Consider the following 15,109-nt stretch of genomic DNA (forward strand, 5'->3'; position numbering starts at 1 on the left):
TCTCTCTTAGATACTTCATGGATGGTACTTGAATATGATACTTGTTCTCGTTTTGGTTTGTTTGTGAAGTATTTATGCAGAACAAAACCCCAGTACAGTATATATGGTGGACCGGACTTTTTTGTTGGCTGTAACTGAACTGCAGACCTTACTACTTACTTCATAGTTTTAATGCCCTTTTTAGGAAGGTGATATATTTACGAGTTCAGAACAAGGGTTTGTATAATGTCTAAAGCAGAGACATTGACTGCAGCCTGCTAAATAGGCTGTGATACTCTCTTTTTTAGTAAGCCAGTCTCTTGAAAATGTACCCACGTAGCTTTTCTGGTTCACACAGTTTTTACGATAGAGTTCTGATTAGCCTCAGTCAGTGGCTGTATATGGGAATAATTTGTCACTGCGAAGGGAGAGGGGGATGAATTTGAGACATTCCTATTATGAATGCTAAAAAAAAAAAACAAACATGCCTGGTTTAATGTTAGTGTTGTGGTTTTAAGCCCTGTCAGCAAGTCAGCCAGTGTAGTTTCTTCTCCCCCCCCCCCCCCCCCCCCGCTTCTGGAAGGATGGGAAGGAGAATCAAAAGAATGTAACTCCCACAGGTTGAGATAAGAACAGCCCAGTATCTAAGGTGTAACACAAATCACTACTGCTACCACCAATGATAATAATGATAAGAGAAATAACAAGGGAAGAGAATATGATACCACCTGCCAAAACAAGCCCGACTGAGAAGTGAGTGCCCTTCCGGGTAACTCCCAATTACATCCCTGTGCATGACGTGCTGTTGTATGGAATAATACCTCTTTGGTTAATTTGGATCAGGTGTCCTGTCTCTGTTTCCTCCCGGCTTCCCCCTCCCTGGCAGAGCATGAGACTCACAAAGTCCTTGGTCAGACTAAACATCAGTGTTACCAGCTCTTTTCCCAGGCCGAAAGACAAAACCACAGTGCTGCACCAGCTGCTAAGAAGGAGAAAAAATGACTGCTACTGCTAAACCTAGGACAGTATCCACCCCTTATTCCATGCCATTCACATCCTGCTCAGATTCCACATTTTCAATATACCATTGCTTATATATATATATAAAAAAAGATAAGGTGTGTATATACATATACACATATATATATATACACACACATACATATATATACATACACATAAACACATAGAGAGGAGGAGATCATTTCTTAGTGCATGGACCAATCCTGATAATGCTGCTGAGTCCATTCAATCCATGATGTCAGGTTCCATCTCCTGTAACAGTCTCTCGGCAGGAAAGGCTGTGTGCAATGTTGGATCGTTGCCTGCTGATGCTGATTGTTCCTTTACCACAGAACTCGTCTGGTTCTATTAAAGTTCATTCTCTGTTGGGATGGTGGTCGGAGGGAGGTCAGGGCCAGTTGCTGGTGACCTGAAGACGTCTAGTTGATAGGCTATAAAAGTATTGCAAAGCAGGCAACAGCATACAATTAAGTTCATTGGCTGTTTTCCCCTAAAATCAAATCCCCTTGAGGTATACATCGGACTTCCCCATCATCCCGCATTACCCACCAAGTGTATCCAGGTCCCTGAGCAAAAGCAATCCCACGAGTGGGTTTGCCTTTACTTGAAGCAGGAATAACCCAGACTGTCTTCTCCAGCAAATTCTTCATGTGCACCACAGGAATTTTGTCCCCCTCTACAATATGTAAAAGTTCTGACTGGGCTGGGCCAGCCCTGTTGGCAGATCCTCTGGTGATGACCAACCAGGTGGCCTTTGGTAAGTGTATATCCCAGTGAGTGAAAGTTCTCCCACCCATTGCTCTCAGCCCATTGTACTGTTAGATTTTCCCAGAGGCTGGTGCATGGTATGGGATGTGATATACCCACTCAAAGCCATGCTCTTTGGCCCAAATGTCTATAAGGTTATTTCGGAGATGAGTCCCATTGTCTGACTCAGTTCTCTCTGGGGTGCCATGTCACCACAAAATCTGTTTCTCAAGGCCAAGGATAGTGTTCCGGTCAGTGGCATGGGGCACAGCTTATGTTTCCAGCCATCCGGTGGTTGTTTCCACCATGATAAGCACATAGCGCTTGCCTTGGCGGGTTGCTGGGAGTGTGATATAGTCAATCTGCCAGGTCTCCCCATATTTATACTTGTAGTGCTTTAAACCCAGCCAGACAGCTCGTTCAGTCACTCCCCCACTTTTTGCCCTCCCCCTACTCCTGGAGGGATGGAGAGGAGAATCGAAAAGAATGCAACTCCCACAGGTTGAGATAAGAGCAGTTTAGTAACTTAAGGTGTAACACAGACCACTACTGGTACCACCAATAATAATAATGATAAGGGAAATAACAAGGGAGGGGAATGCAACACCTCAGCACCAGCCGACTGATAACTCGCCCCCCCAGCCTGACCAAGCACCAACTGATACCTCATCCACCCCTGCAGTCCCCCAGCCCTTCTGGGTAACTCTCAGTTACATCCTGGGCGTGATGTGCTGTGGTATGGAATACCTCTTTTGCTGGTTTGGGTCAGGTGTCCTGTCTCTGCTTCCTCCTGGCTTCCCTCCTCCCTGGCAGAGTATGAGGCTCACAAAGTCCTTGGCCAGACCAAAACATGATTGTTATCAGCTCTGTTCCCAGGCTGAAAGTCAAAACACAGCACTGCACCAGCTTCCAAGAAGGAGAAAAATGACTGCTACTGCTGAATCCAGGACATTATCCACCCCTTATTCCATACCATTCGCGTCATGCTTAGGTCCCACATTTTCGGTATACCATTGCTGTTATCTTAGTGCATGGACCAGTCTCTATAAAGCTGCTGAGTCCATCTGGTCCATGATATCAGGCTCCATCTCTTGTAACAGTCTTTCAGAGCAGGAGAGACTGTGTGCAGTGTTCACACTCGTGAATAATCTGGGCAATAGCGTCCATTGCTAAGTCCACCCTTTGATCATGAGTCCATCTCTATGTTCCATGTCTGCTCTGATTGCCTGAAGTGTAATGGGCCCACCAGGCTCAAAATAATGCACCATCCCCTTCAGTAGTTTCTGCAGCTTGTTGCTGGGGACTTTATACAGCTGCCTTCCATCTCCAACGCTTTTAAAGCACTGGAGGGGCCCAGTGGACTAGATACTTGCCCATACTGTCCCACACACCCTGCCACTCATGACTGTCCAGACTTGGGAAAAATCTGGTCCTCCTATATCATCGTCTAATCCCAGACAAGACCCAAACCTGCCTCTGCTTAACTTTTGAGATCAGACAAAATGGTGGTGGGTAAAACACCCTCTGTATGTGTGCCAACATGCTGATCCCCATCACAGTCAGCAGGCAGGTCCCAAGGGTATCCAAAGGCCATCCAAAACCTTCAGAAGTCTCAAGCAATGCTTCTGTACTTGTCACTGGGGCTGGTGTAGCTCCTGTGCTTGCCAGCTCTCCCACCACCAGCTTCTCTTTTTCTGAGTCCAGATCTTCCTCCTCTCCCTTGCTGGGAAATGCTGCGGGGTCTCCTGCATGCTCCTGGGGCTCGGCGGGCAGCTTCCGGGGAATGCTCTCGGCCGTCGCGGGGCTGGGCTCCTCTGCCACCTTCTCCCGCTGCTCGGCAGCCGCCTCCTTCCGCTTCTCGACCACTCCGACCTCCTCCACCGGCAGCCACTCCCTGCCGGCCTCCGGTCCTGCTCCCGCTTAGTGCCCGGGGCCGCTCTCCCAGGCCGCTTCAGCAGGTGCCGACTCCCAGGGCCGCTCCCCACAGCCTCACGAAGACGGAGGCGAGGGTGAGGGCCAGGATGGTGAAGAGCAGCTGGACGGCCTGGTACCAGTCCACGGGCATGTCCGTCCTGCCCTGCTGCTGGGGCCTGCCCGTATTACAAGTCATTGCTGTAAAGTACAGTGAGACAAGAACCATAGCCCAAGCCCCACACTTGATAAACACTTAACACAGCAAATACCTGGTCTAAGTATTGTACTACATTCTGAAACTGTGAAATCAAGGGGAACAACTCTTGAGAGCCAATAAATCCGCATTGTGATGAGTGACTATTAATCTGGACAGATCTGTCGTTATCTCAACCCCTCGGTCCCCACGTGGGGTGCCAAAAAGAACTGCAGTGGTTTAAACCCAGCCAGACAGCTCGTTCACTCACCCCCCCATTTCTTGCCCTCCCTGTACTCCTGGAGGGACGGAGAGGAGAATCAAAAAGAATGCAACTCCCACGGGTTGAGGGAAGAACAGTTTAGTAACAAAGTATAACACAAACCACTACTGGTACCATCACCCATAATAATAATGATAAAGGAAAAACGAGGGGAATACAACACCTCAGCACCAGCCAACCGATAACTCGCCCCCCCAGCCTGACCAAGCACCGACCGATACCTCATCCACCCCTGCAGTCAACCAGCTCTTCCGGGTAACTCCCCATTACCTCCTGGGCATGATGGGCTGTGGTATGGAATACCTCTTTGGTTAGTTTGGGTCAGGCTTCCTCCCGGCTTCCCCTCCTCCCTGGCAGAGTATGAGGCTCACAAAGTCCTTGGCCAAACCAAAACATCATTGTTATCAGCTCTGTTCCCAGGCCGAAAGTCAAAACACAGCACTGCACCAGCTACCAAGAAGGAGCAAAATGACCGCTACTGCTGAACCCAGAACAATACTTCAGCCATCGTCCTCCATACCAAAGAGGCTTTAAATGTTTGGCTTGTTTAATTCCAGCACGTATTTCACACTCATGAATAACCTGGGCAATAGTGTCCATTGTTAAGTCCACCCCTCGATCACAGGCCCATCTCTATGTTGCATCTCTGCCTGAAGTGTCATGGGCCCATCAGGCCAAAAATAATGCCCCTTTATGTTGCCAATCTAAGTCCATCTGAGCCACTTCAATCTTACTAGCTTTATCTGCTTGTTGGTTGCTCTGGTGTTCCTCAGTGGCCCAACTCTTGGGTCATGGACATCTACATGGCGTACTTTCACCACCAGGTTCTGCACCTGAGCAGTGATATCTTTGCCACAGTGCAGCAGCCCAGATGGGTTTATTTCTGTGTTGCCGGTTGCTCTGCTTCCATTGCTGCAACCACTCCCACAGGGCATTTGCCACCATCCATGAGTCAGTATACAGTACTGACCACTTTTCTCATTAGCAATGTCCAGGGCCAGCTGGATGGCTTTCACCTCGGCAAACTGACTCGATTCACCCTCTCCTTCAGCAGTTTCTGAAACTTGTTGTTGAGGACTCCATACAGCTGCCTTCCATCTCCGATGCTTTCCCACAATACGGCAGGACCCATCAGTAAACAAGGCATACTGCTTTTTACTTTCTGATAGTTTATTATATGGTGGGAACTCTTCAGCACGCATCACCTCCTCCTCTGGTGACATTCCAAAATCTTTGCCCTCTGGCCAGTCCATGATGACTTCTAGAATGCCTAGTCGACTGGGATTTCCTATTCAAGCTTGTTGTGTCATTACTGCAGCCCATTTACTCAATGTAGCATCAGTTGCATGATGTGTAGAGGAGATCCTGCCTTTGAACATCCAGCCCAGCACGGGCAACCAGGGTGCCAGGAGGAGCTGTGCCTCAGTGCCAATCACTTGTGAAGCAGCTTGAACCCCTTTATAGGCTGCCAGTATCTCTTTCTCAGTTGGGCTATAGCTTGCCTCAGATCCTCTGTATCCCCAACTCCAAAAGCCAAGGGGTTGACCTTGAGTCTCCCCTGGAGCTTTCTGCCAGAGCCTCCAGGTAGGACCATTCTCCCCAGCTGCAATGTACAGTTACACTTTTTACATCTGGCCCAGTCCGAACTGGTCCAAGGGCTACTGCATGAACTGTCTCGTGTTTAATTTGCTCAAAGGCTTGTTGTTGCTCAGGGCCCCATTTAAAATCATTATTCTTCCGGGTCACATGGTGGAGAGGGCTTACAATCAAACTGTAATTTGGGATGTGCACTCTCCAGAGCCCCACTGCACCCAAGAAATCTTGTGTTTCTTATTAGCTGGTGGAGACATTGCTGTTACCTTGTTGATCACATCTGTGGGGATCTGGTGATGTCCATCTTGCCATTTTATTCCCCAAAATTGAATCTCTTGTGCAGGTCCCTTGACCTTACTTCGTTTTATGGCAAAACCAGCTTTCAGCAAGATTTGGATTATTCTTCTCCCTTTCTCAAAGACTTCTTCCACTGTTATCACCCCACACAATAATGTCATCAATGTATTGCAGGTGTTCTGGAGCTTGCCCCTGTTCCAGTGCAGTCTGAATCAGTCCAGGGCAGATGATAGGGCTGCGTTTCCACTCCTGGGGCAGTTGCTTCCACGTGAACTGGACACCCCTCTAAGTAAAAGCAAACTGTGGCCTGCACTCTGCCTCAACTCAACAAAGGAGTTGAGAAAAATGCATTGGCAATATCAATCGTGGCATACCACTTGGCTGCCTTTGACTCTAGTTCATACTGAAGTTCTATCATGTCCAGTACGGCAGCACTCAATGGTGGTGTAACTTCATTCAGGCCACGATAGTCTACGCTCTCCATTAGACTTTTGCACTGACCATATGGGCTTATTAAAGGGTGAGTGGGTCCTGCTGATCACTCCTTGACTCTCGGTCTATGGATCAGCTTATGGATGGGAATCAGGGAGTCTCAGTTGGTGCGATATTGCTGCCGGTGCACTGTTGCAGTTGCGATTGGCACTTGTTGTTCTTTGACTTTTAGCAACCCCACAACGGAAGGATCCTCTGAGAGACCAGGCAAGGTGGACAGCTGCTCAATTTCCGCAGTCTCCAAAGCACCAATACCAAAAGCCCATCGGTATCCTTTTGGGTCTTTGAAGTACCCTCTCCTGAGGTAGTCTATGCTGAGGATGCATGGAGCCTCTGGACCAGTCACAATGGGGTGCTTTTGCCATTTCCTTCCAGTCAGGCTGATTTCAGCCTCCAGTACAGTCAACTCTTGGGATCCTCCTGTCACTCCAGAAATATAGATGGGTTCCACCTCTTGACAGCTTGACAGCATCAGGGTACACTGTGCACCGGTATCTACTAGAGCCTTATACTTCCGTGGGACTGATGTGCCAAGCCGTCTGATCCACACAGTCCAGTAAATCCAATTGTCCCCTACCTCCACCTGGCTGGAGGCAGGGCCCCTCTAATTGTCATCACAACGTTGGACACTTAAGTCTTGTTGAAAGGGATTATTCTTCGTTATCACAGGAGCTGGAGTAAAATCAGCTCTTCCACTCCATCTGGGAACCTGCTCAGCAGAGACTGAAGCTGCAGCTCTCATGGATGATCAGGCTTGACCCTTGTTCCCTTCTTCAGTTCACGCACCCTTTCCTCCAAAGCTGAAGTAGGTTTTGCATCCCACTTCGTCATGTCTCCTCCGTGACCCCGCAAGTAAAACCATAGGGTGGCCCGTGGCGTATATCTTCTATATCTTCTCTCTCAAACAATACGGCACCTTTTGTTAATAGCTGAGATGTGTGTTGGTACAAATGAGGAGCTGGATAAATCAGATCGTCCCTCAATTGTTTGAGATCCTGGGACAGTTTTTCCACAGATGAGATGATGGAAGGGGTGAGATTGTCTTCGAACTCCCGGAGTTTATGAATCATTTCATCCATTGTTAGTGGTACTATGTCATTCCAGGTTACTGTTGCCATTGAATGGGCATATGATGATGGTGCATTCTGTGTAAATTTCCGCCACATGGGTCTTGTGCATTTGACTTTATCTGGATCTCTGGGTGCATCCCTGGCATTCAGCTTGATGTGATCAATCATCTCTACAATAGCTGATTCCCTCAGAGACTGGATACCTTTGTCTAAAGTAGTCCGCTTGGCCAAATGACTCATAACATCGTCATTGTATGGAAACCTTTCTTTCACAGCTGCCAAAAGCCACCTCCAAAGACTGAGAGACTTTTTCTCTCTTACAATTGCTTTGTCAATTCCCTGTTCTCTAGCAAGTGATCCCAGCTACCTGGCTTCTGTACCTTCTAGTTCATGACCATCGGCCCCATTGTCCCAGCTTCAGAGCAATCAGGTGATGATGTGCTCCCCTGGTTGACGGGTAAAATCTTTTTGCATATTCTGTAGCTCAGTTGAGGTCCGAGGTTGAGAAGTCACCTCTTTTTCTTCTTCATCATGTCATGATGACTCCTGATCAAATGCTGGACCGGGTGGTGAATACATTGTTTCTTCATCTTGCTTCACTCTTCTTGCCTCTTATTTGCTTTTTCTCTTGTGTACAGGGGCAACCAGTATTGGTACGAATTGGTCCTTTGGTTTAGCTGCAGTGATTATCACTGTGGTTTGAGTAGCGACTGTACTTGTTGCTGGGGGTGATGTAACTGCTGTGCTTGGAGCTGGAGTAGCCGTGCTGTCTGTTGCCGTCGAAGTTTGAGTAGCTGCTGTACTTGCTGCTGGGGTAGCTGCGCTATCTGCTGCAGCCAAAGTTTGAGTAGTGACTGTACTTGGTGCTGGGGGTGGTGTAGCTGCTGTGCTTGGAGCTGAAGTGTCTGCGCTGACTGTTGCTTTGCCCTCAGATCCATGGACATTTTTTTCCTTTTGAAGGTGCTGGGTAGTGTTGAACAAGGCCCTGTAAGCACAGGCCAAGCCCCAGCACGTTGCCATGATTTGTCCTTCTCTGGTATGGCCAGAATGACCACACACCTCATTTAAGTGTTTCACTAATTTTTCCGGATTTTGCAGTTGTTTGGTGGTGAAATTCCAAAGTAGTGGAGGGGCCCACTGACCTAGATACTTGCCCATACTATCCCCCACACCCTGCCACTCATGGCTGTCCAGCCTCGAGGAAAATCTCTTGGTCCTCCTATATCATTGTTTAACCCCAGACAAGAGCCAAACCTGACTCTGCTTAACTCTTGAAATCAAACAAAATGGTCGTGAGGAAAACACACTCTGTATGCGTGCCAACATGGTGATCCCCATCACAATCAGCAAAGAGGTCTCAGTAGTGTTAAAGAGCCATTCAGAAACTTCAAAACTCTGAAATGGTGCTGTAAATGGTCTGGGGGTGGGTGCTGGGAGGATAAGAGAATGTCTCCTTCACAGGTTGACCACCTGAGAAGGAGAAAAAAGATGTGTAATTGCTAAGCACTTCTATTATACAACTCCGAAAGTATAAAGGTGGTGACCACATTGGGAACATGAGCCAGATCAGTTTCATGATCAATGATTCTATTGTATTACAAGTCATTACCATAAAGTACAATGAGATAAGAGCCTTTAGCCCAAGCCCCACACTTGAAAAACACTAACACAGCAAACACAGACTGTAAGTAATTTATGATATACTGAAACTGTGAGATCAAGAGAAACAACTTTGAGAGCCAATAAATCAGCATTGTGATGAGTGACTATTAATCCAAAACAATGAATGCTTATCACAAATATGATTAGACACACTCTGGTCAGATCTGTTGTTATTTCAACCCCTCGTGCACCACGTTGGACACCAAAAAGAACTGTCATGGTTTAAGCTCTGTTGGCAAGTCAGCCACACAGTTTCTACTCCCCCCCCCGCCTCCTCTGCTCCTGGAAGGATGGGGAGGAGAATCGAAAGAATGTGACTCCCATGGGTTGAGATAAGAACAGTCCAGTAACTAAGTTACAGCACAAATCACTACCGCTACCACCAGTAATAATAATAAGAGAAATAACAAGGGAAGAGAATACGGTACCACCCACCAAAATGAGCCCGACCAAGCAGTGAGTGTCCTTCCAGGTAACTCCCCGTTACATCCCTGGGCATGATGTGCTGTGGTATGGAATACTTCTTTGGTCAGTTTGGGTCAGGTGTCTTGTCTCCACTTCCTCCTGGCTTCCCCTCCTCCCTGGCAGTGCATGAGACTCAAAAAGTCCTTGGTCAGACCAAAACATCGGTGTTATCAGCACTTTTCCCAGGCCGAAAGTCAAAAACACAGCACTGCACCAGCTACTAAGAAGGAGAAAAAAATGACTGCTACTGCTGAACCCAGGACAGTTAATATTGTACGAGTAGCAGGATTAAATAGGTATCTCCTACCAAACTCTAATAATGGATTTGTCAGTATAAAGTTATGCAATCTGTTTAAAACTTGTATATACTTGAGAAACTTATATACTGTATTTTGCAATATAATCCCTTCTTTCCTACTTATCGTAGGAAATGACGAATGTAAATTTTAACAAGTGATTACAGTGTGCGCATCACAGGTGTTTCTGAGCCAAAATTACTATTGACAGTAAAATATCAGGATTTGATACTTGTTTTTAATGCTATTCAGAGGACAGATGGACTGCAGTGGTTGGATGTATGCTGCTTTAAAGAATTGACTGACAGTTGGATGTCTGATGCTTAAATAAGTATTGTTCAATTTCTAATAGAAGAGTAAAATAACCTGTTTACAGGTGCTGAGTTGATGGTCTGTTATTGCTCTGTAGTATATATGGGTTTTAAAATTAAAAGCTAAAAAAATCCTATTGCTTGACTGCTTTTTAGTGAGGCTTCAGTTTCTGAACACTTTCTGAAAAAATTCTTGCAAATCTGCTTAGTGCAGTTGGAAATAAAGTTATTTGAATAAGGCAGCCTATTAAATTTGGGTGTACAATTTCTAGTGACCTACAAAAATAAACACTTATCAAAGTTGTAATTTATCTTGTTCCCGTAATAAAAGGAATGAAAAATTCTTCTTGGTTTATTAGCTCTGTTGAAGAAATAATAGTACGTTACTGGATAAGGATTGTTTAGACTTATCTTCAGTGGCAGACCAGAGTCCATAAAGTTTTTGTAACACAATTATTAATGTGGTTCTTAAATATTAGATAAAAGTTCCTTTTAAACTGAGGTTGAATAACAAGACAAATACTACTGGTTCATCTGGTATAAAATACAGCAGTGTAGAATAACTGGCCATACTAGTTCCTGTAAGAGAATTAACCTCCCTGGTGGCTAATCATTGTTTTTCAGAAGATAATGGTAGTCAACTGCTGTATTTTTAGAAGAGAGACTAGTGATTAGGAAAAAAGATAAAGGTAGGAGATGCAATTCTGTTTGATTTATATTCTGACAGAGTCAAAAAACTATACCAACCCAAAAACCCCAACCCAAAGCCCACGTAGTTTATATTAATTGAGACAGTTGTGAGCTGGAAACAATACTAACAATACCATAGAATCATAGAAAGATTGGAAAAGACCTTAAGATCATCTAGTTCCAAACCCCCTGTCTTGGGCAGGGGTGCCTCACACTAAGACGAGGTTGTCCAAGGCTCTGCACAGTATATGAATATAGTTTTGCTTTGACTGTGCAACCTAAAGCAATATGAAAAAAACAGTTTTGTTTACTGTGCTGACAAGAATGTGTGTTTTCTTACCTTTCAGTAGCTCAGAGATCAGGCCTGGTAATACAGTTATTAATATAAATGGCTTCAAAATCCTGGAGCCAGTAAGTTTCTGTAAAACTTGTGTGTGAAGTGATAGGATTTGCAAGCTCTCCGTTATTAGATTTGGTTTGGGAACATCAGTCTCTGTAGCTTTGAACTGCCAGCAACCTTTGTCCTTTATTTTACCTTCGGTTAAAACAAAACAAAACCAAACAAAAAACAAAAACAAACCCAAAAGGTGTATGTGAAATAGAAAAGTAAATGAATGTTGGCTAATGGTTGTGTCTTTTTCTAGAGCAAGGAAAAAAAACTCAGATAAAAGAGATTGTGGACCTGGATTTGAATGATACGTGGTGTCTTGTAAATTATTTATCAGAGCAAGCCTTTCTGAAATGCCTAACACTCTGTTCTATCAAAGGGAAGGAGAATAGCATAGTTGCCAAGAGGAGATTTTTACTGCATTCCACTAAAAGAATAATCTTTCTTTTAAGATTGTCTATATTAAACTTTAAGTAGCAGTTTAGAAATGTCCTCAAGATGCTGCAAGTGAACAGTTGTGTTTGGACCATTTTTCTGCTGATTATTATTAGTGTAGTCAGGTTTTTTGTTAATACCATTCTGTTCCAAATACAAGTCTGTTTATAGTGATGAGACAGATCTGTTGAATTGTATCTTACTGGCAAGAATAGTAGCTAACTAATTTTATTGTATATGTTGTTTTTAACTTGCAAGTAAAAAATTTGCAAGTAATTGGTATATCATTTCCACCTGTAGAATTACTGATCTCATTTAATGCTGTCCTGCCAAAACTGACAAAGAGTATCAATTACCTATTTTTTTTTAAATCAGGACTAAATTGGAAGTCTGCCAGTTTTGTAACTTCAGTTACTTTTATCGAGGCGATATTGTTACCCAGTATTTCAGATATCTATATAATCCATAATGGAGGTTTTAGTAAGACTAAGGACTGCAGATGATATTGTTCCTATTAGATATAAGAAGGTAATATTGCAGTTCCCTTTTGTAGTTTATGGAAGAGAACAGACATCTCCATACTTATGAAAAGTCTTTGGCTCTGGACATCTTTTATGTATATTCTTTGGGGTATGTCAATATTCCGATAATTGGATTGCTTAGGGATGAACAATGAACAGATGTTCTGAGGACTAAGCTTTCAGGAAAAGCACTGTGTCTCAGAGTACGTTTGTATGGAGCTGGTTGTAGGCTAGGGTAAGGGTATGTTGTATATCAAGTGCACCCTCAGTAAACTTGCAAATGACACCAAGTTGGGTGGGAGTGTTGATCTGCTGGAGGGTAGGAAGGGTCTGCAGAGGGATTTAGGCTGGAGAGACAGGCTGCAAGCAATTGTATGAGGTTCAACAAGGCAAAGCGAACTTGGGCCACAACCACTCCATGCAACGCTCCAGGCTTGCGGAAGATAGACTGAAAAGCTGCTCAATGGGAAAGAACCTTTGCAGGGAAGTGGTGGAATCGCTGTCCCTGAAGTGTTCACAAACTGTGTAGATGAGGCCTTTAGTGACATGGTTTAGTGGTGCATTTGACAGTCTTGGGGTAACGGTTTGGCTTGATGATATTAAAGGTCTTTCCCAATCTGATTGGATTCAGTGATACTGTTTGTGCCCCTCCTTGATGGGTAGGTCAGGTTTACCTTCCTTGTGTCAGTATTTTGGGTGATCTGTTGCTTGATTTAACATAATCCTAAAGCTCAATAATATAAACCTAATTTCAATATTTCTGTATTATGTTGTGTTGAAATAATAAGAGCATATCTACATGGAGCTGATACCTTCTCAAGAATACCCTTAAAATCAAACATTCTCCACTTCCCGGAACTGTAATGGAATACAGATTTGTAGGTCAAGTGAAGATTGGTAACTTTCAAAGTATTGTGGCATAGAGTGGAAATGTAGACAAGGTGAAAACAACAGTTACTTTGATACATAGAGCTAATAGCATTTTTTAAGCTAAATCTGGAAACTATGAATTTGCAAAAAATCCTGTCGTAACTTACGAATTGTGATGCTAGCTGGTAGAAGCCAGTCTGTGAACATACTCTATTATTTCAGTATCCCACTTGAAATAGCTTTATTTGTTACAGATCTGCCTACAAATACTTCTATGTAGGCATTAGTACGTGGATATTTGGGATGATGCAGGTAAGCAGTTCCATTAAAACTCTAAAATTAGTGCAGAAGCTGCTTTGGGTTATTTAATCTCTGATAGTTTGTCACATAGCAGATTAGGAATATAAGGAAGTAAATACATATTAATTCTTGTCTTTCTCTGAGTTCCTTGTATTGCTGACAAACACTGAAAGGTTTGTGTGGGGTTTTTTTATTCCAGTTGTATATCATAGCTGATGGCACTCACCAGTCTGGAATGGGTAAATGTTGAATCCAGTACTTTTACCCTAAAATGATGGTTTCAGTGGGAGGTGTGAGTTGTATTTAATGGAAAAGTAATCAAGTCTTACATTTGAGATTTTTTTTAGGGAGGTGGGGAATGTGTGGTGCTTGGGAATTTTTGAGGGGTGGTGTTGTTTTAGGGTGTTATTTTTTTGTTTTGGGGTGTTTTGTTTGGTTTTTTTGTTTGTTTGCTTGTTTGCTGGCTAACTGTGTCTTATTTTTAAATCTAGCCACGTGCTGATCCCATCCCCATATGTAGCTTTTGCTTGGGAACGAAAGAATCAAATCGTGAAAAAAAACCAGAGGAGCTCTTGTCTTGTGCAGACTGTGGCAGCAGTGGTAAGTTGACTGAACTTAAAATACTATAAATGCTTATGTTAAAATCTGTTTTTCAGGTATAAAAATATTTTGAACTTCTGAATGTCATCCTCTCTTCGGATATAGCTGGAAAACTGCAAGTGAGAGGTGTGAATTCATCTTTAGGCCACAAGTATAAGCCTGAGTAAATCAGTAAGGGAAGCACACTTGTAAAATTCAGGAATTCTGTTATTGTTTGGGATCTGTGTTTGTCTGAAAACTGAGGTTTGCACTGTGACATCAAACGATTATCAGGAATTTGGCTTGCACAGGTTTGCAGCATTTTGGAAGCTGAGGAATAATCCTTATAGTAAAGATGTGTAGCAGTCTTTGCTGTTCTGTATCTTGTGTATCTAGTTCTTTTGGTTGGTGTTCTTTTTTTTTGTTTGGTTTTGGTTTTGTTTGTTTTTTGGTTGTTTTTTTTTCTATATAAAGTTCATCTGTTACTTAAGTGGGAATTTGAATAATATTTCAAATAGCATAATGAAGCTCTTAGGCACCTGTTACTTGTCAGACACAATGTAGAGTCTTTACCAGTCCTATGTACCTCTCTCATGTGTGTTGCAGCAGCTTTTGCAGACTCTCCATGACTGTTATGACTGAAGGTGCTTCCCTTAAAGTGATCAACTAGGTTAATATTGAAAATGAAATACTGTAGCACACTGTTGCTTTGTGCAGTGCTTGCGCTTGGATGATACCAAATACATTCTTGGCTGAAGTTATTCCTGATTCACAGAGGGATTTGGCTAAGCAACTTAGACAAATCTCTTCAGTAGCCCTATGCCATAAAGCTTTTCCTGGTGCAGCTGTAGAGTTCTGGATGTGAAAATCCTCTGATCGGTTTAACTATTCTGAAAAAATCCCCTGTGGAAAATAGCTTTATGCTGGAAGAAGAGTTACTTGGCCAGAACAGTTAGTTTAGTGGACTGCTTTTGTTTAGCTGTGCCAGTAAGAAACCTTTT

The 15,109-nt window shown here is 43.9% G+C and overlaps 1 protein-coding gene across 5 annotated transcripts in view; it reads left to right on the forward strand.

The window, feature by feature from the left end:
* KAT6B (lysine acetyltransferase 6B) overlaps nucleotides 1–15,109 on the forward strand; it is a 123,498-nt gene that overhangs the window by 57,205 nt on the left and 51,184 nt on the right. For all 5 annotated transcript variants that reach the window (XM_061344228.1, XM_061344226.1, XM_061344229.1 and 2 more), the window contains exon 3: nucleotides 14,021–14,129. In XM_061344228.1, coding sequence (XP_061200212.1) covers nucleotides 14,021–14,129 — 109 coding nt within the window. The remainder of the gene's footprint in view (nucleotides 1–14,020; nucleotides 14,130–15,109) is intronic.

This window comes from Neopsephotus bourkii, unplaced genomic scaffold, assembly GCF_033783945.1.
Source record: "Neopsephotus bourkii isolate Nb327-2 ecotype Australia unplaced genomic scaffold, CSIRO-AGI_Nbou_v1 NB_196, whole genome shotgun sequence".
In the NCBI taxonomy this organism is placed as follows: Eukaryota; Metazoa; Chordata; class Aves; order Psittaciformes; family Psittacidae; genus Neopsephotus; species Neopsephotus bourkii.